At 47.1% G+C, this 21,652-nt stretch overlaps 1 protein-coding gene across 18 annotated transcripts in view; it reads right to left on the minus strand.

Moving 5' to 3' along the window:
- IQSEC1 (IQ motif and Sec7 domain ArfGEF 1) overlaps window positions 1-21,652 on the minus strand; it is a 1,051,066-nt gene that overhangs the window by 48,740 nt on the left and 980,674 nt on the right. For all 18 annotated transcript variants that reach the window (XM_068251851.1, XM_068251848.1, XM_068251849.1 and 15 more), the window contains 2 exons: window positions 9,209-9,370; window positions 125-247 (listed from right to left, as the gene is read on the minus strand). In XM_068251851.1, the coding sequence (XP_068107952.1) occupies window positions 125-247; window positions 9,209-9,370 (285 nt within the window). The remainder of the gene's footprint in view (window positions 1-124; window positions 248-9,208; window positions 9,371-21,652) is intronic.

Genomic DNA, 21,652 nt, shown 5'->3' on the forward strand with positions numbered 1-21,652 from the left:
AGGCACGCTATTTGTGATAATGAATCAACCCCCATGCCGTGTGTGGCTCAGGCCATTGTGCTCCAGCAATGCAGGAATTATCACCCATCATTGCACCATCCCACCAATCGCAGCAATCACTGACCTGTACGCCTCGATCAGCCGCTCCACCTTCTGCGCCTCGCCCTGGACCCGGATGTGCGCCTGGAACTTCCTGAGAGCTTCGTCCAACTCCATTGCCGAGAAATCCATCTCATCCACCACACAGCTGCAAGACACAATCACATTCCAGCCATCAGCTTAAAGAGAAACCGTAACCAAGAACTGAACTTCATCCCAATCAGTAGCCGACACCCCCTTTCCCATGAGAAATCTATTCCTTTTCACAAACGGATCATCAGGGGGCGCTGTATGGCTGATATTGTGGCGAAACCCCTCCCACAGTGTGATGTCAGGACTATGGTCCTCACAGTTTCCTGTCTGTGAACCTCATTGCATTGTGGGAAATAACAGCTATTTACATCTGGGTCCAACTGCCAAAAAAGCAAGCAGCGTCTCCTTCCACTGTTATCACCTGCCAGCAGTAAAGATGTCAGCATGTGATAAATGTCAGAATGTAAATCAGGGAGAGGAAAGATTTTACAATGAGCAAACACTGACTAAATCATTTATACATAATTATTGCAAAAATGAAGCACTTTTGTTATTACATTATTTTCACTGGAGCTCCTCTTTAACATTCAGATGTGACAACGATCAGATAAAAGGTAGTGCGTACATGTACGCAATCTTTCCAAATACTGATCCGATTTCTCATCATTTTTCAGATTGGATATTTATTTTATTTATTTATTTAAGTATTTATATAGCGCTGACATATTACGCAGCGCTGTGCAGAGTATATTGTCTCGTCACTAACTGTCCCTCAGAGGGGCTCACAATCTAGTCCCTACCACAGTCATATGTCTATATTGTGTAGTGTATGTATCGCAGTCTAGGGCCAATTTTTAGGGGGAAGCCAATTAACTTATCTGTATGTTTTTGGAATGTGGGAGGAAACCGGAGTGCCCGGAGGAAACCCACGCAGGGGCAGGGAGAGCATACAAACTCCTTGCAGATGTTGATCTTGCTGGGATTCGAACCGGGAACCCAGCGCTGCAAGGCAAGAGCACTAACCACTATACCATTGTGCTGCCCTGGATATTGATTGAAGTGATGTACACAGGGAACGATAGCGAATAATCGATATTTTCCAGCATCTGTTTCTAATTGAGAAAGAGATGTACTTATTTTGAGCTGGGATTGGCAGCAATTAGTAGGCTGTGTATGTTTTTTGCTCGATCTGAGCATTTTCCCGATTGGAAATAGAGGGAAGATTGCATGGTGTGTATCATGCTGCAGTACATCAGTTCCACATTTTCAGGGTTATCACCTCTCCATTCACTTTTATGGAGGTAAAGGTGATCCTGAATGGTACATCTCACAAATTGGGAAAAATAACCGCTATTTCCAGAAACGCGGTGCGGCAAATTTCGTGGTGCGGTCGGGCGTCTGACACGAATTGGGAGGGGGATTTTTTTAAATACGACATTCTTAAATGCAAAGTAATGAGAATAATCCTGGGACTCTGTGGTCATTGTATGTCGAGTCTACGCCGCTCTGACAACCTGCTAAGAGCCATTTCCCACGGCGAATCCCCGCTAAATGCAGCCCCCGGTATAATCCTACATGTGACATTATCGGAGGAGACAGGACTGAACACGCTAACGACCCCGCCACAAACTCAAGCGCTATTTTTAGTTTTGCATTAAAGGCTCTTCAAGTCTGAACTGATATTACTGTCCCCTATAGAGCAGGGGTGTCAAACTCAAATACAAAGTGGGCCAAAATTGTACACTGGGACCCAGTCCATTGGCCAACCTCAATGCCTCCCTCCCTTATAAAGTTCCCCGGTGTCTAAGGGCCCCCCTCCAACCCATATTCAGTTACGTAGGGTCTAGTGGCTGTCTTCCCTCTCCTATACAATTCCCTGGTGTCTAGTGCTTCTCCCTGCCCTATACAATTCCCTGGTTGTCTAGAGACCTCCCCTATACAGTTCCCTGGTGTCTAGAGGCCTCCCCTATACAGTTCCCTGGTGTCTAGTTGTGCCCTCCCTCCCCATACAGTCCCCTGGTGTGTAGTGCTTCCCCCCTCCCCATATGGCTTCCCTGGTGATCGAGGGCTGCACCTCCAATGCAGCTTCCCTGGTGGTCTAGAGTGGGCCAAGATAATGCAAAGTGGGGAAACCCCTTGAGGGACAAATTTAACCCCCTTGCCGTTCCAATTATTGCGGCAAGGGAGCAGCGCAGCACTTTTTTTTTTTTTTTTGTGCTGCGGCATCCCCCCACCCCCTCCGATCGCCTCCGGCGATCTGCGCAAGCAGGAAATCCCGTTCAGAACGGGATTTCTTGCAAGGCTTCCCCCGGCGAATCGGCGGGTAGCAGCGGCGATCACGTACTACACGCAGCTAACAAAGTGCTAGTTGCGTGTAGGAAAAAAAAATTGCGAAAATCGGCCCAGCAGGGCCAGAGCAATCCTCCTGCGCGAGTTACCCCGAGCTCAGCTCGGGATAACCGGCAAGGAGGTTAATGGCTCTGAGGGCCAGATTTGGCCCGTGGGCCAGAGTTTGACATGTACGCTATAGAGAGATGCCCCTCACCTCCTGTCTCTCTGGCAAAGCGGAGTGAACTCCAAATAACTCCAAATAATGTAACTTTTGGGGCCCCCAACCTGCCAAAAATATTACAGTATCTCACAAAAGTGATTACACCTCTCACATTTTTTGGTTTAAGGCTGCATGAGTGCTGCCGGCACTGGGGGGGGCTACAGGTCATTGAGGGAAACATGAATGCCCACATGTACTGTGACATACTGAAGCAGAGCATCATCCTCTCCCTTTGGAAAATGGGTCACCCACAGGGCAATATTCCAACATTATAACAACCCCAAACACACCTCCAACACCACCACTGCCTTGCTAAAGACACTGAGGGTAAAGGTGCTGGACTGGCCAAGCATGTCTCCAGACCTAAACCCTATTGGGCATCTGTGGGGGGGCCTCATATGGAAGGCGGAGGAGCACCAGATCTCCAACATCCCCCAGCTTCATCATGGAGGAGGGGAAGAGGATTCCAGTGGTGACCTGTGACACTCTAGTGACCACCATGCCCAAGAGAGTTACAGCCGTGCTGGGGAATAATGGTAGACACACTTTGGGCAGAATTTTGACATTATTCCCTTAGGGGTGTACTCACTTTTGTTGCCAGCGATTCAGACATCAATGGCTGTGTAATTGTGAGAGAACGCGGAAAAGCCGCTGCGTGTGCTGACAGCAAGGCGGCTGGTTCCGCGTCCAATGCGGCAGTTTGCACGCGGAAGCGTGCGTCTGGTAACATGGTAGAACACGGAAAAGCCGCCGCATGTATTGACAGCAAGGCGGCTGGTTCCGCGTCCAGCGCGGCGGTTTGCACGCAGCAGCGTGTGTCTGGTGTGGCTGAGTCTGTTAGTTCACACAGAACAGGCAGAACTTTTATGGTGGGCAAGGGGGGATCAGCTGACCTAGCCGATCAGCTGACCCCAGAGCTGGTAACTATTGGTTGATCACTTAGGGGTGGCGCCAGAGAGCACTACTCCATATATAGTTACTGCTGGCCAGTCACAAGTTGTCTGCCGTTGTGAACACTACGTGGAAGCACTCAGACCTTAGTCAGATCCAACAGTGCGTTTGAACCAGGAGGACCTGGGAATTCACACTGAGCTAGATTACTTGTATTATCATTCTGTTGTATGTTAGACTAGTTCCAGGGTGTAGAGACCACGGACCTCACACCCAGACTAGGGAACTTGTGTTATCATTCTGTTATTCATCAGACTAGTTCCAGGGTGTAGAGAACACGGACCTCACACCCAGACTAGGGAACTTGTGTTATCATTCTGTTATTCATCAGACTAGTTCCAGGGTGTAGAGAACACGGACCTCACACCCAGACTAGGCATTGTTTGATATCGGTTATGAGTTATTGCTTTCCTGACTACTCCTCTGATATCTGATTCGGTACCTTGCCCATCTGATACTCTGTTGCCAAACCCTGCTAGCCTTGGATACCGAATCAGCTTCCTGTCTTTGTACTTTGTCTGTCCATGTGTTGCCGACCTGGCTTGCCCGACCTCGAGAGCTATCTCTCTGCTTAAGAGATAGTCTCCAGATCTGTCAGTGACGTCCACCTTCAGGTGTCACTCACTCTCTAGTCCTTCCTACCTCCAGCCTGACTCCACCCCTTGGAGAGTCTCAGGCTGCTGGAAGGTTCCTGTATTCTCTAAAGCAGTATTGCATATACTGCCCAAGATCACCTGCTCATCAGGTGTGTTTCTCAGAGTATTACTGTTACACCAAACACTCTTATATACATAGGTGTCCAGAGGTTAGTAATATATCTGTATTATTGGTGATTCTGCAGATCACCAATAATCAGGTATATATCTGTATTCTTGGTGATACTGCAGATCACCAATAATCAGATTCTCTCTGCGTGCTGACACCGATCGTTACAGTAATGAGTTAGTTTGATTTACATGTACATTTACACTGTTATACAAGCTGTAATCTGACTGCTTAACATTGTTGGAGTCCACCCCAGGTGGAGGGTCCTTTCTTCTGATCTATGCAGCGACTTCTTAAGGTGGCCACTAAATATCCAATTTCTAGCAAAAAATCGTTCGAGCGATGAGAAATTCTGATCGGAATTGAAATCATTCACTACACCATCCACGAACCAATCTTTGCTTCCTATCTATCACAACCAACAAGAAAATCCAAATTTTGGTTCGATCAAAAACCAATCGGACGACTGATTTTATAATCATTTGTAATCGATTGTGTCCATCAACGGAGATTATTTACAACCAATTTGATCATAATTTCAGATCGCTCGAACAATTTTTCGCTAGATATTGGACCGTTAGTGGCCACCTATAATCCTGAGTGGGGACAGGTCTAATCCAACCACCTGCCTTTACAGTAGCTGCCTGGATGGTAACCCTGCTTTGTGAGTATGTATACTTGCTTTATCACATTCACCTTGTTGCCAGTACATAATACACTATATTGGGCTCTCGGTGTCCTCCTTTCTTTGTGTTTTATTAGGCACAAGAAAATGGGTTTCGTGGGACTCCTCATACTTCATCAGGGTAAGTATTGCCAAAGTAAAGAGATGAACATATGTGAGAGCCTCTGAAAAAGCCAATTCCTTTTTACCTTTTTACAGAGGAGGGGAAATAACAGAGGGGAGTCTTCCAAGTGCTGGAGTAAATACGGTATGCAAACACTGGGTGAGTATTTGTGATTTGATACCACTCACCTTGTATGGTCGCCCAATTGCAACAAAATTTTGCAATATTGGAGAAAACCTGTGTCCACTACTAGACTACAGGTCTTTTAGTCTTACAGTTGCACTACGATCTGCAGATCGGTTGTTGGAGGTGGACAGTCGGGGGGAGGAAGGGGAGGAATCAACTGAAAAGTTTAAAACTTGGTCTACATGCAGCTCCAGTATATTGGGGGCACCCAGATAACAGGTCCGTATAGCACTTATCTCCAAAAATGAAATAAGTCAATTCTATTTGATTAGAAAACTTTAATTCATAGAGGCGCTTGTACCAGCGTGAGAGTGAAGCCAAACTGGCCCAATGCCCGATGAAGAGGCACAGACCTGCGAAACGCGTTGTAATGTGCCAATTACATTTCCGAATGAAACAGAATGGAGTTAGATCATTTTTGGAGAGAAGTGCAATACGTAACTTTTATTATATCCTATACTATCTGGGGGCCTCTAATATAAAGAAGCATTACCAAACAGCCTCACAGGGGGTCCTCCCAGCATCCTGAACAGCCGACAAGCTCTTTTTAATCTTAGTCCGGTTTTGGTTTTGAAGCAATAAACCTACTTTTTCCAAGTGACAGACTAAAAAAACAAACAAAGCAAAAAACCAACAACTGTACTTTGAGTGGATCAATGAAGCTGTCCTGACTGTTAATATGAAGTCAGCGGGACCTGAAATCGCTCCCCCGACTCCGCACATAACTATAACATCCGCTCATTTCATTTTCACTGTAATGAAGGCCATAAATAGCACACAGGGTTACACCGTACAGCTGGATCAATTCTGTACTGCAGAGCCGGGCGCCTCCAAGGACTGCGGCCAGACATTCGCCCAACACGGAGCAATGTCAGGTCCTCATACACGGCCAGATCACCGCGGCCAGACATTCGCCTAACACGGAGCAATGTCACGCCCTCATACACGGCCAGATCACTGCGGCCAGACATTCGCCCAACACGGAGCAATGTCACGCCCTCATACACGGCCAGATCACTGCGGCCAGACATTCGCCCAACACGGAGCAATGTCACGCCCTCATACACGGCCAGATCACTGCGGCCAGACATTCGCCCGACACAGAGCAATGTCACATCCTCATACACGGCCAGATCACCGCCATCAGACATTCGCCCAACACAGAGCAATGTCACGCCCTCATACACGGCCAGATCACCGCAGCCAGACATCTGCCCAACACGGAGCAATGTCACGCCCTCATACACGGCCAGATCACCGCCATCAGACATTCGCCCGACACAGAGCAATGTCACATCCTCATACACGGCCAGATCACCGCCATCAGACATTCGCCCAACACAGAGCAATGTCACGCCCTCATACACGGCCAGATCACCGCCGCCAGACATCCGCCCAACACAGAGCAATGTCACGTCCTCATACACGGCCAGATCACCGCGGCCAGACATTCGCCCAACACAGAGCAATGTCACGTCCTCATACACGGCCAGACTATTGTCTCACTAAGGCATCATTTTTCAACCATTATTAGCCCTATATAACAATCCACAGAGCTCATCGGATACAAAACATGGGGAATTCTCCTCTTTTTAAAGAGAACCTGTAGTGACATATGTTGGCGCTTTATAAATTATTAATAATAATAATAATAATATAGTACAATGCAGTAAATTATTTAGGACAACCACTTTTATGGTCATTTTCCAGGTTTCATCATCAGAAACACTTCTATAATAGTAGGGTTAGGGGTTAACCGTAATATCTTTATATTGCTATATATTGGTATAAAGCCCCTCCCTCCCTGTGGTGCTTTGCCTAGGCTGTTTAGCTATGTGGAATTCTGAGAGACTAGGTATATCTTGTGCTGGCTTTGGAATTATCAGAAACAAACATTCCGCGGAGGCACAGGGGACAGAGGTGACCCCAGCGGGGGGGGGGGAGAAGGGCGGAGAGTAAGAGGCCCTGTCCTTGTTTAATACACAACATGCAGATTCCGGGCATAAAGTGTAAGAAGGGATAAAACTACAGACGGCAGTCAGTGATCCCGCAGGGAACGATTGGCGCCCATCTTGGTTGCAGCGTCAAATTGAAGGGAGAAAGCAGGAAGGATTGTATTGGCTGAGTGAGGAGATGCGCAGATCAGTCAACCTAAACGACTGACAGAGAAATCGATGATGCTGCAGATGGGATGAGTTATAGACGGGAGAGATTGGGCTACGCAGGGCTGAGCAGCAGGCGGATCACATTCATGAGATAAACACCAAGCAGGGATCGCAGTGCAGCCAGGCATCCCGGCATTCAGGGCTGGTTCTGGTGACAGTGGGGGCCCTGGGCAAAATTAAAGGGGGGCCCCCCAACAGACCCGCAACTAAAAAACAGCATTAGAGGCCATTTGTTGCAGCCAAATTTCTCCCAAGGGCCCCTGAACCGGTTGCCCCCACCCCAGATCAGAGCAGCTAGGCTATACTCCTCGGGGGACCCTGCAGTGTCTCTGGCAGATAAGTGTCTCACCTGTTCCGGGCTGCCAGGTCATAAAGAAGAGGAGACCCTGCAAATATGTAGTTGGGGACTGACAGAGGAGCTGCAGACTGACAGAGGAGCCATGGACTGACAGAGGAGTCGCAGACGGACAAAGGAGCCACGGACTGACAGCAGAGCCGCAGACTGACAGCAGAGCCGCAGACTGACAGCAGAGCCGCAGACGGACAAAGGAGCCGCAGACTGACAGAGGAGCCGCAGACTGACAGAGGAGCTGCAGACTGACAGAGGAGCCGCAGACTGACAGAGGAGCTGCAGAGGAGCCACAGACTGACAGAGGAGCCACAGACTGACAGTCTGTAGCTTTTCTGTCAGTCCGTGGCTCCTCTGTCAGTCTGCGGCTCCTCTGTCAGTCCGTGGCTCCTCTGTCAGTCCGTGGCTCCTCTGTCAGTCTGCGGCTCTGCTGTCAGTCTGTGGCTCCTCTGTCAGTCTGTGGCTCCTCTGACAGAGGAGCCGCAGACTGACAGAGGAGTTGCAGACTGACAGAGGAGCTACAGACTGACAGAGGAGCCACGGACTGGCAGAGGAGCTACAGAGGAGCCACAGACTGACAGAGGAGCCACGGACTGACAGAGGAGTTGCAGACTGACAGAGGAGCCACAGACTGACAGAGGAGCCACGGACTGACAGAGGAGCTACAGATATGCAGAAGAACGCACCCACCAGGACAGGTGAGCCACTAATCTGCCAAAGACATTGCAGGGGCCTCGAGCAGCACAGTTAAGTTGGGGGAGGGGGACACCCCGGGCCCCCTTTGCCACTATGGGAGCACGGACCCCGTGGGTATCGAAACGTTTAAAGAATAATTAACCAAAATGCTTTCCTCAGCTCCCCTTCCCCCATTCCCCTCCCTAATGCAGGGCCACGACCAGAACTCCATACAAGGAACACTTCAGGGCCTCCTCCCTTGGGCCCCATACAAAATACAAAAGAAATAGGTTGGCCCGCCTCTCTAGAAGAATTGTACAACAGCTACAGGACAAAAATGTTATTGCACGAGGGTAGACTACGTGTTTCGCAGGTTGTCCCGGCTTCGTCATTTCAGCAACAAGTTGTGCCGGGTGGTCTGTATGAAATAAGAACGAGCGCCTCTATTCAATGTACATGTACACTTTACCCCTGTGCTTATCACTGTGTGTGTATCTTGTTATTGTCCCAACCATTGTGAAGCACCGCAGAACATGCCAGCAATATACACACTACAATAATAACAAGAATATGTAATATATATATATATATATACACACAGCTACAATATTAATAACAATATATACAAGTATGAAATGATACTCACTCCAGGACATCTCTGTTGAACTGTTTCTGCCGGTTGCCCAGAAATTCTCCGATCATTTGGCGGCTCAGCCCTTTTCTCTGTAACAGGAAATGAGCCACGCCCACTGGGGTGTCGGGTACGAATCCTCGCTCGATCAGATACTGAACTCCCTTTTCCGGTTTCCTGGAAAGAACAGAAATAGGCGGGGTTATCACCGGGGAAGGGAAGTCATCACACAGAATATACAGAGGATTAAACGTCCTATTGTAACGCCAGTGTCTACAAGCTTGCGTCCAACACACGTACAGACAATCTGCCAAGCAACTTCAGATCGGGGGGAGGGTGCTGGAGGCAATCATTCCATAAAACCAACTTAAGCTGGCCATACTTCAATCGATATATGGCCAGATCGAACATTAGATCCCTCTGTTATCGGATCAGAGAGGGGTCTGATGCCTGGCCACACACTGCTCAGCAATTTGCACCGAGTCTCACCCGTCCGCCGGCACGACTCCTGGCTCGGCACATGTGATGTCACACATACCCCAATGTCACATGTCACTGGCGGTCGCAGTGATGGCGGACAGAAGCGGTGCCGGATGATAGGCGAGACTTTAGAGCAGGGGAACAGGGAGGGTGAGGACACTTTAAACTTGGGGGGGGGGGGGGGGGGACACACCAGCCAAGGCATCCATCAATCGTTGCGATATTTAACGCTGCTACTGCCAAGCATCCTGAAAAGTAAATAGAGGCTAAAAGGCTGATATCTGCCCAGGAGAAGTGAGATAGTGAGGTTTTACTACAGGAAAGTTCAAATGATCACTACTTATAATTATTATAAGTATTATATATTACTATTATAAATAAAGCTATAAAACTGAAAATAAAAACATGAGACTCTCTTCTTTGCCACTAATCTTCTAATTATCAACAGTAAATAAGTTTATTTTCACTTGCTACAATAATTATTCAGAAAACTATATCATTGTTTAGGGACACTTCACCAACATTTGTTTATGCTTTTAATTAACAAAATGAAACACATTTTAGTGTTTTTGTATAGGATTTGTATATTTTTTTAAATCTAAAAACTCACTATAAAAGATTGAATGTAACAAGTTGTAGAACCCCCTCAGGCCAAGACAAGTACCCCCTGGGGTAAGTGTACCATGTGCTGCTGAGCATCTACTAATGTACAGGACACAGACGCTGCTCAACCATCCTGGACCCGGAGATCGGGATCAGAGCTGGTTGTGCGTGGGTGTGAGTGCGTGCGTGCGTATGTATGTATGTGTACGTGTGAGTAGCGTGCATGTGGGTGTGTGTGCATATGTGTGTATGTGTATGTGGGTGTGTGCACGCACGTGTGTGTGTGTGTGTGGGGGGGGGGGAGGGAGGGGTTAAACAGGAAATCCAGTGAAAATAATGTAATAAAAAAAGTGCTTCAATTTTACAATCATTATGTATAAATGATTTAGTTAGTGTTTGCCCATTGTAAATTTCCTCCCTGATTTACATTTCAAAATTTTTACTGCTGGCAGGTGATGTCAGTGGAAGGAGATGCTGCTTGCTTTTTTTGGCAGTTGGAACCAGCTGTAAATAGCTGTTATTTCCCACAATGCAATGAGGTTCACAGACAGGAAACTGCCAGGACCATGGTCCTCACAGTTTCCTGTGGGAGGGGTTTCACCACAATATCAGCCATACAGCGCCCCCTGATGATCCATTTGAGAAAAGGAATAGATTTCTCATGGGAAAGGGGGTATCAGTTACTGATTGTGATGAAGTTCAATTCTTGCTAACGGTTTCTCTTCAAGTTCTTTTTCCAATCAATCAAAGCTAAATGGACAAGACTGAATATTTTGGGAGCAGAATGAGAAGTTGTGTTGCCCAATAAACTCCTGTGAAACCTGATACGACCGCGCTAGTGATGTTCTAAGACCCGGAATGTCCAATAAGCGCATCAAACCAATCTCTCTAAACCACCTAGAGTTGCTATAGCAACAGGAAAACTGCATCCTGTTTTACTGCGCGGAAAATACCACCCTAGGAAATGTGGAATTCCGATAACCGATTTCCACCACAGAAAGCTGATTTCGGATCAGAAAGTAGGAAGTTGGAATTCCGCAATGTTCTAAAGCTCATCCCTAGTTTTAATCTCTAAGTATATTCATTTTTGCAAAGATTTCACCAGATATCCAAGAGAACAGAGAGAAAAGACAAACTGAATGAGCTCAAAAATCTGCAGACATCAAACCCCCTCCTCAGTCTACACCAACACTCTACAGATAGCAACCCCCCCCCTTTACTCGGTCTTCCTTGCCCTGACACGGGCAGCGTTACTGACAAGCAGGAGAGGTTGCACAGTGTTGTTAAATGTAACACATAAATAATATATATTGTTAAAATACTTGGCATAGTTTTGGGGTCTATTTTCATTGCCAAAACATGTTAAAAATTCCTCCGCAAATTGTAAATTCTTCAAGTGACTGTAGGGAGCCCATAAATCCCCCAAAGCAGCAATAAATCCCGCAGTTTGTTCACGTGAAAGTTTTCTAAAACAAAGGTGTTGGAAATAACAGAATATCACCGGCTTCGAAATATGGTGGACAAATACCGAGAGGTAGAAGAGATTGTTCTGTCTACTAAAAAACAGTAACGTTTTCACCCAGATGGCCTTTCCATGTGCCCCCCCTCACCCAACCCTCACCAAGCACTTGTGCAGAAGAGTTCAGAGATATTGGCAGCGTGCAGGTATTTCTCTGCAGGAAGTGACATCACTGGTCACAAGATACTCTGGGAGGAGCATTCTACCGCATAGGAGGGGTGAGGATTATTGGTAGGTATTCACAACTGCAGAGCCCGCAGAGAAGCTGTCCTGAGTGCTGCGACACAAGCACTCTGAGTAATGTACAGTAAATTCTGTGCAGGAAGTGACATCACTGGTGATGGGAGGGGCATTGTGCAGGATGTGGGAAGTGTGGGGGTGGGGAATATTTCAGTATTATGCATTATCACCACCAGATTCTTGTCCTGCAGTCCACTACAAAATCACTTAGTTGGGCACAAAATTAAGCTGTGCAAAATCGCAAACGTTTTGCCAAAAATGTGTTTCCCTTCGCATTGTTGAGTGCGTTTTTTATCAGCTGGCATTTGCGTGCATTTGGATGCATAGATTTAAAATACATTGTTTTCCTTGTCTCCCAGTGTGTAGAAAAAAAAAATGTATTCTGGCAACGTAAAAAGAAAACTTGAACTAATGCAGAAAAATTGCAAATTGACGTGCAGCCCATAGGAATACAGTGTATGTGCAGCACTCTGTGTACAACGCTAAGTGGCAAATTGTCAGAGATCTGCCCCAGTGTGAGCCCAGAATGTGAGAAAACACAAGTGATTTCTGCTTCTTGCACAAAGGAAAGGCATAGTTATGGCCATCGCAGCCCCTCCTCCCACCACTAGAGGGCAGAGGAGCCCAAACTGTATCTCATATGCTGCAGGCTGACTTGTGGAAGTAGTAGTGTACTGGGAGCATTGCCTTTCTGATGACCTGAAGTCTTATTAGGGCCCCGTTGTGATTCAGGGCCCCAATACATAATTAATCTGCTAGAAAATAAATTATGCGACAGAAAAAGACGAGTTGGCTGAAAGAAGCAATCGAGTTTAATTAAGAAAGTAGCAAGCTGTTAAAGTGTGCGACTGTTACACTCACTGAATCTCATCAATTAGCAGCGGCAGCTGCCGTCCTTATGGTGGGAGAGAAACGGCAAATTAGCAGATCTTTAGGAAAGATTAAACTCTAGGATCCCGGCTGCCTCCAATGATTCAGGAATACTGTGTGATGGAGGGGGCAGGGACATGGGCGGAGTCTTCTCTGACTCCCTCCCACACATGTCACTTGCCTGATTGTTATAGGGACCCCTCCAGAATTAACCCTTTAGCAGCCAATTTATTCAGAGGCTAGCAACTGCTGCAGGCCAATTTATTTTAGCAATTTTTTTCTTATTTGTTACATTTCTGTTTCTAACTAGTACTGCTGTTATGTGGCCACTTGTCACTAGGGGGCAGTGTGAGACAATAACAGAGGACCTCTGCTTTCAGTTTCTATATTTTCTGCTTGTAAAGAGACATCACAGCATTCCAAGAATTTACAGCACAACCAATTCTGCCGACTGAGGTCATAAGCAGTGGACTTATATCACACAAGATAACTCTGCTGAAGCTGCTAATGTGGTTAAAGTGAAACCCCGCTATTGCTGAGAAATGGACTGATGGCAAACCTCAGCTTGTTTGCATGTAGGCATGTTATAGTTAGGCGTCTTTTCCACGAACAGTTGAGCTGTGTGCTCAGCAATCAATTGGCAGGCAGCAGCAGGCAGTTGTGAGAGTTTGAGAGGCATTTTACTGCCTATCAACTGTCCGCGGAAAAGAGTGTTCCCAACGGAGACTGGGAAATGGGTGCGTCCGGGATTATTGCCAGCCAGTGATTTCCTCCAGGTGTGTAAAACGAGTAACAAGAGCTCCTGATTGCCCCTGCAGGAAGATGGGAAGTCCTGGGCAGTCCATACTCTACACAGAGATGCCAGGCTGGCAGAGAACAGTTCCAGGTCAGATCTGGAAAGTCCCAGCTGGCTGCAGGCGGTAAGGGAAATATACTTTGTGATAACATTACAGGAAACAAGGCTTGGGAAGCTCTGACAGAGGTTTGTAGCAATGTCCAGTAAAATGGAAAATCCCTTTATAACTTCCTGGATCCCAGCGCAAGATGTACGCTGACGGCATTGCAGGATCACTGGGGAAAGGAGATCACTGCAGAGCAGAGAGAAGGCATCTAAAGTACCTATTCAGCACCTATTCAGTAGGAGACTTTAGGCAAGTCCCCCTAACACTGCTACTGCCTATAGAGCGCCCCCTAGTGGCTGCAGCTCTGGCGCTTTGAGTCCGCCAGGAGAAAAGCGCGATATAAATGTTATTTGTCTTGTCTTTGTCTAAACTACAGTCCCCGAACTCAACTAACCAACAGTCTATAATCTTTAAAACGGACCTGAACTCAGAACTCTCTCTCTGCTCTATAAGATACGCAACAGCATAATGAGCTTTACAGAAAAACATTTCTTTGTTACAGCTGATAGAAATCCTGCAATAAATCTGCAGTGTGTCTACTTCCTGAACTCTTGCAAAGGACAGGAGGAAACAGAGAAATGCACCCTGTATGTATTTAGAGAGTTTAGCCTGTCTAGTTCCTCATTTGTGACTAATCACAAATTGTAATTTGATCTCTCAACTGTTTTGGCTCGATAATCCTGGCAGCCTCGGCAGAGCAGCTAATTTGTAAACACAGGATGTTAACCCTATGTTAAGCAGGAAGTAGCAACACTACATATTTATTGCAGGATTTGTATTGGCTATAACATAGAAATGTTTTTCTTGAAATGTTAATATGCTGGTGCTGATCTTTTAGAGCGGAGAGGACGTTCTGAGCTCAGACGTCCTTTAATAACCCAGTACTATAAATCCCGTTCTCTCTGTTGTCTAGTGCAGCTCCACTGAACCTGATAACTAACATGAGGCCATAAAACGTCTGTGGGGCTGTTACACACGTCACACCCTGGATTTAACCCACAAAAAGTCTAAAAAGAAGAAGCAGGGACTCCAGGAAAGTCCTGCTCGGGATGAGTTCTGCAGATGTAATCGTTTATCTCATGGATTTATTGTCACTTCAGGCTTTCTGTGAATTCCTCTATCTTCAGCAGATAAGGTGTTGTCAGCAGATGGACCCCCCTGTGAGACCCCCATACATCTCTTGGGGGTCTCTGCGCTCTGTGTACAGTGTGCAGATAGCAGCAGTTGCTCAGAGAGACCCCCGTAGATCTTGGGGGTCTCTGCACTCTGTGTACAATGTGCATATAGCAGCAGATGGACCCCCCCTGTGAGACCCCCGTACATCTCTCAGGGGTCTTAGCGGTCTCTGTATACAGTGTGCAGATAGCAGGCTGCTTCCTCCGCATGATACACAGCTCAGCGCAGGATACGCACTTCCTTCCTGCCATTATCACACAGCAGTGGCACTGATTCAGCAATAACTGACTATACACAAAGACTGCTGCGAGGAAAACCTGCTGACTGCGGCATCTCTGCTGATGTACAGGGCGCTCGACTGGCCAGCGGAGGCAGTAAGGGGGGTAATAAGGGGAGCAGAGGCTGAGGCTACAACCGGCCCCCGATTTCAAAGACCCCCCCCCCCAGCTCAGTGTCAGACATTGCATCTGCTCTCTAACTCTGATATGGGTGTGTGTGTGTTCAGCATATTGGGCCCAATCACACTTGTAATCGCAAAACGCTAGTGCATAGCACTAGCGTTTTGCGCAAGTGATTTTAATGCAGAAAAATCACTGGACAAATACACGTTCTTTGAGCGATCGCAGTCAGCGCTTTTATAAGCACTGGATCGCTATCACGCTTCAAAAACTGAAAAATGCTGCAAGTAACAGGTTTGTCCATTGCCACTAACTGCAAATCGCCCCCTATCGGCGCCAACTACAGCAGTGAGATCACTGCCATATACTTTATATTGCGCCAGCGTTTCGGCAATTAGCAGGAATCGCTCTAGTGCGAACGGGCCCTAAAGGAAGTAATATGGATGGAATAAAGTGAGAGGGGTACGGAGGCTGCTATATTTATTTCCTTGTAAACAATGCACATTGCCTGGCTGTCCTGCTGATCCTCTGCCTCTAATGCTTTCATCCATAGCCCCTGAACAAGCATGCAGCAGATCAGGTGTTCCAGACATTGTCAGATCTAACAACATTAGCTGCATGCTTGCTTCAGGTGTGTGATTCAGACACTACTGCATCCAGAGAGATCAGCAGGGCTGCCAGGCAACTGATATTGTTTAACTGGAAATACATATGGCAGCTTCCATATCCCTCTCATCCTTTCCCACTGCAAGCAATTTGATTTGATTTTCTGCTTGTAGTGATGCAGGCTGGGTATCCAGAATCCTGATACACCAGCCCCGCAACCGTAATGTGACTGCATGCGCCGTGTACAAGTGCTGATGCTGTTTTCTGTGTGACAGGAGAGTGATTTGCGTTTTGTAGTGAGAGGGTTGTTACACTTCCTTCCGGCATCTCACACCTCTGCCTCTCACTCTAAGGCCTGGAACCCACTATAACGGTTTTGTTTTTCTTTTTAATTTTTGAGCATTAAAGAGAAACTTCGACCAAGAATTTAACTTCATCCCAATCAGTAGCTGATACCCCCTTTTACATGAGAAATCTATTCCTTTTCACAAACAGACCATCAGGGGGCGCTGTATGGCTGATATTGTGGTGAAACCCCTCCCACAAGAAGCTCTGAGGACCGTGGTACTCCTGGCAGTCTCCTGTCTGTGAACCTTGTTGCATTGTGGGAAATAGCTGTTTACAGCTGTTTCCAACTGCCAAACAAGCAAGCAGCAGCTACATAACCTGCCAACAGTAAAAATGTCACCATGTAATAAATGTCAGAATGTAAATCAGGGAGAGGAAAGATTTTACAATGGGCAAACACTGACTAAATCATTTAGACATAATTATTGTAAGAATGAAGCACTTTTTTTATTACATTATTTTCACTGGAGTTCCGCTTTAAAGTAATCCTTAAGTCTAACATAAAAAATGAGATTTACTCACCTGGGGCTTCCCTCAGCCCCCTGCAGCCGATCGGTGCCCTCGCAGCCCTGCTCCGATGCTCCAGGACGCGCCAGCGAACACTTCTGGTTTGGCCGTCACCGGCCGACAGGCATGGGAACGCGAGTGATTGTTCGCGTTCCCAGCCTGTATATCGCCCCCTATGCTGCTATTGCGGCCAGGAGGCATCGGAGCGGAGCTGCGAGGGCACCGATCGGCTGCAGGGGGCTGAGGGAAGCCCCAGGTGAGTAAATCTCATTTTTTATGTTAGACTTAAGGATCACTTTAAGGGCCCTTTTACACTAATATCAGTTGGTCTCAGTTATAACTGATTTTCAAAGTAATGCCCATGTTTTCCTATGGCTCAGTTCCGACTATACGCGTTTTAACTGAAAGCTTTTTCTCAATGCAATGCTATGGAAAAAACCACGTACCAACGCGTACTAACGCACACTAACGCATACCAACGCATTAGGTGTAAAAGGGCCCTTAGAAAAGCGCTTTCAATCGTAGGCAATTTCCCTAAACGCTTTCCCAATGTAAATGGATGGGACAGATTCCACTAGAGGGATTGTGATTAAGGAAATCACAATCGCAGGACATGCTGCATTTTGGGAGCGTTTCTATTCTAATGTATTGTATAACAGCAGGGAAATCACTCCCAAAATCGCTTGCAAAGCGCTACCACAAATCGCCAGTGATTACGATAGCGATTTGCACTTTGCAGTGAATCACAGGCCTAATGCAGCCCTGCTAGCGGATATTGCGGCATACACCCGGGAGATGGGCGGGACTCTAGCACTGACCCACCCCCAATGTTTTACTCAAGCGCTGCTGAGAGACACAATCTGGCCACACACACGGCTATTCTGAAACGATTGTGTGCAGGATGAATTAGCAGCAATCATTTTGACATCGTTTTAAAGAGCCGTGCGATTTCTATCAGATTTACGGGATAATCCAAAGGATACTGATTGCGTTTGCTACTGGAGGGGTCCTATTAGACACTAATAGGATTGAGTTGATTTTATTTTATGTTAATAATATGCAAATATATGCAGCCTGGACTAAAACCATCTACTGTACTTGATCCAGTTGTTCCAGTTCCAGGCTGCATAGATTTCCACTGAATGAACATAATATTTGCATCAACTCCACAGACCATCTCTGGTTAGTCTGCTCTGATAGCCAGTAAGCCATACACTAGGTTTTTACTTTAGATGTGGCCATTGAAGAGGACCTGAGCTCAGAACCTCCTCTCATCTCTAAAAGATAAGCAGCAGCATAATCTTTAAATAAAAAAACATGTCTCTGTTACAGCTGATACAAATCCTGCAATAAATCTGCAGTGTGTCTACTTCCTGCTTTCATGGAAGCAGACATAGGGTTAACATTCTGTGTTTACAAATTAGCTGCTCTGCATAGGCACTATAAGTGCATTCCTATGTCCCGGGACACACAGTAAGTAGTGTAAATCTGACAGGTTTTGGAGAGGTCCATCTTCTTACGGGGGATTCTCAGTTATTTATTTACAAAAGCACGTACTGAACTGCAGCTGCCAGAATAGTTTACATACATGTAGGCAGGCTGGCTGACATGTTTGTATAGATCCTTCCTATGGAGGGCTTTTGTAAAAATAAAGGTAGCACTGAGAATCTCCCATGAGGAGATGGACTAGTCTAAAATCTGTCAGATCTGTCAGCTTTTCACTGCTGTAAGTGACAGCAGCATACTACAAAAGTAATGTATAGAGCATTTTAACCTGGGAGAAATGCAATATAAACCTACATTTCCAGTCCAGTCCATCCAGTAGTGTTTCATCAGTTTCGTATGCATTTCTGTGGGTGTGTTCACACATAAAGATGTACATTTCCGGTCCAGTCTATCCTCTGTAGTGGTTTATCAGTGTTGTATGGGGGTGTTCACACATAAAGATGTACATTTCCGGTCCAGTCTATCCTCTGTAGTGGTTTATCAGTGTTGTATGGGGGTGTTCACACATAAAGATGTACATTTCCGGTCCAGTCTATCCTCTGTAGTGGTTTATCAGTGTTGTATGGGGGTGTGTTCACACATAAATGGTGTACATTTCCGGTCCAGTCTATCCTCTGTAGTGGTTTATCAGTGTTGTATGGGTGTGTTCACACATAAAGGTGTACATTTCCGGTCCAGTCTATCCTCTGTAGTGGTTTATCAGTGTTGTATGGGGGTGTTCACACATAAAGGTGTACATTTCCGGTCCAGTCTATCCTCTGTAGTGGTTTATCAGTGTTGTATGGGGGTGTGTTCACACATAAATGGTGTACATTTCCGGTCCAGTCTATCCTCTGTAGTGGTTTATCAGTGTTGTATGGGGGTGTTCACACATAAAGATGTACATTTCCGGTCCAGTCTATCCTCTGTAGTGGTTTATCAGTGTTGTATGGGGGTGTTCACACATAAAAGATGTACATTTCCGGTCCAGTCTATCCTCTGTAGTGGTTTATCAGTGTTGTATGGGGGTGTGTTCACACATAAAAGATGTACATTTCCGGTCCAGTCTATCCTCTGTAGTGGTTTATCAGTGTTGTATGGGGTGTGTTCAGGGGTGAGCCTGGGGTGCCTGGCACCTGGGTGCAAGATTTTCTCTGGCGCCTATGGGAGTGGTTAAATTAACCACGCCCAACCACATAACCACACCCATGTCCTTCCTAATCACACCCACACCTTCCACCTCTTTACGCATGCATGTGATACCCCATTCCTACCCCTCTTCCATGGGCTTGCTCCTGGCTGGCTTTGGCTTCCTGCGAGTGACAGTCTGCTAGTCTCTGGACTGACTCAGGCTGAGAGGCTCTGCGAGTGCGACGCAGTCACACACTGCGTATTTATGGCTGCCTGCGGCCACCCTACTCTCGCTCGCTGACATCGGCTCCTCCCCCCTGCCAAGCCCAAGGTGGGCTGCCTGTATCTTTCCCGTTGCGCCACACAGCCTGCCAGTGTTGCCAACCTTTCACGTTATTTTTTACTGACAAATACCTAAAAATTTACTGACAAAAGATTTTTACTGACAAAAATTCCCCACTAAATGCACATAAGAGACAGCTTTTCCCCATGTAAATGCACATAACGAGAGACAGCTTTTCCCCATGTAAATGCACATAACGAGAGACTGCTTTTCCCCATGTAAATGCACATAACGAGAGACTGCTTTTCCCCATGTAAATGCACATAACGAGAGACTGCTTTTCCCCATGTAAATGCACATAACAAGAGACTGCTTTTCACCAGCAAATGCACATAACAAGAGACTGCTTTTCACCAGCAAATGCACATAACAAGAGACTGCTTTTCACCAGCAAATGCACATAACAAGAGACTGTTTTTCACCAGCAAATGCACATAACAAGAGACTGCTTTTCACCAGCAAATGCACATAACAAGAGACTGCTTTTCACCAGCAAATGCACATAACAAGAGACTGCTTTTCACCAGCAAATGCACATAACAAGAGACTGCTTTTCACCAGCAAATGCACATAACAAGAGACTGCTTTTCACCAGCAAATTCACATAACAAGAGACTGCTTTTCACCAGCAAATGCACATAATGACAAACAGCCAGTGTCCCCAGGATATGTAGCCAGGGGGTATATGTGCCCGGGATAGGTAGCCAGGGGGTATATGTGCCCGGGATAGGTAGCCAGGGGGTATATGTGCCCGGGATAGGTAGCCAGGGGGTATATGTGCCCGGGATAGGTAGCCAGGGGGTATATGTGCCCAGGATAGGTAGCCAGGGGGTATATGTGCCCAGGATAGGTAGCCAGGGGGTATATGTGCCCAGGATAGGTAGCCAGGGGGTATATGTGCCCAGGATAGGTAGCCAGGGGGTATATGTGCCCGGGATAGGTAGCCAGGGGGTATATGTGCCCGGGATAGGTAGCCAGGGGGTATATGTGCCCAGGATAGGTAGCCAGGGGGTATATGTGCCCAGGATAGGTAGCCAGGGGGTATATGTGCCCAGGATAGGTAGCCAGGGGGTATATGTGCCCAGGATAGGTAGCCAGGGGGTATATGTGCCCAGGATAGGTAGCCAGGGGGTATATGTGCCCAGGATAGGTAGCCAGGGGGTATATGTGCCCAGGATAGGTAGCCAGGGGGTATTATGTGCCCAGGATAGGTAGCCAGGGGGTATTATGTGCCCAGGATAGGTAGCCAGGGGGTATTATGTGCCCAGGATAGGTAGCCAGGGGGTAATATGTGCCCAGGATAGGTAGCCAGGGGGTAATATGTGCCCAGGATAGGTAGCCAGGGGGTAATATGTGCCCAGGATAGGTAGCCAGGGGGTAATATGTGCCCAGGATAGGTAGCCAGAGGGTAATATGTGCCCAGGATAGGTAGCCAGGGGGTAATATGTGCCCAGGATAGGTAGCCAGAGGGTAATATGTGCCCAGGATAGGTAGCCAGGGGGTAATATGTGCCCAGGATAGGTAGCCAGGGGGTAATATGTACCCAGGATAGGTAGCCAGGGGGTAATATGTGCCCAGGATAGGTAGCCAGGGGGTAATATGTGCCCAGGATAGGTAGCCAGGGGGTAATATGTGCCCAGGATAGGTAGCCAGGGGGTAATATGTGCCCAGGATAGGTAGCCAGGGGGTATAGGGTCCCCGTTTAGGTAGTGACAGGAGCGCACCCAACCCTCCCCTCCCGCCGCTGCTGCCTCTGCCGCCGCCGCTCCCTCCTCACCTTGCAGCAGCTTCAGACCTCAATCAGCGGGCGACCCGACCAGTAAGAAGGCGCCAGGCGCACCCGCTCTATAT

The sequence above is a fragment of the Hyperolius riggenbachi genome, chromosome 9 (assembly GCF_040937935.1).
Source record: "Hyperolius riggenbachi isolate aHypRig1 chromosome 9, aHypRig1.pri, whole genome shotgun sequence".
Classification (NCBI taxonomy): domain Eukaryota; kingdom Metazoa; phylum Chordata; class Amphibia; order Anura; family Hyperoliidae; genus Hyperolius; species Hyperolius riggenbachi.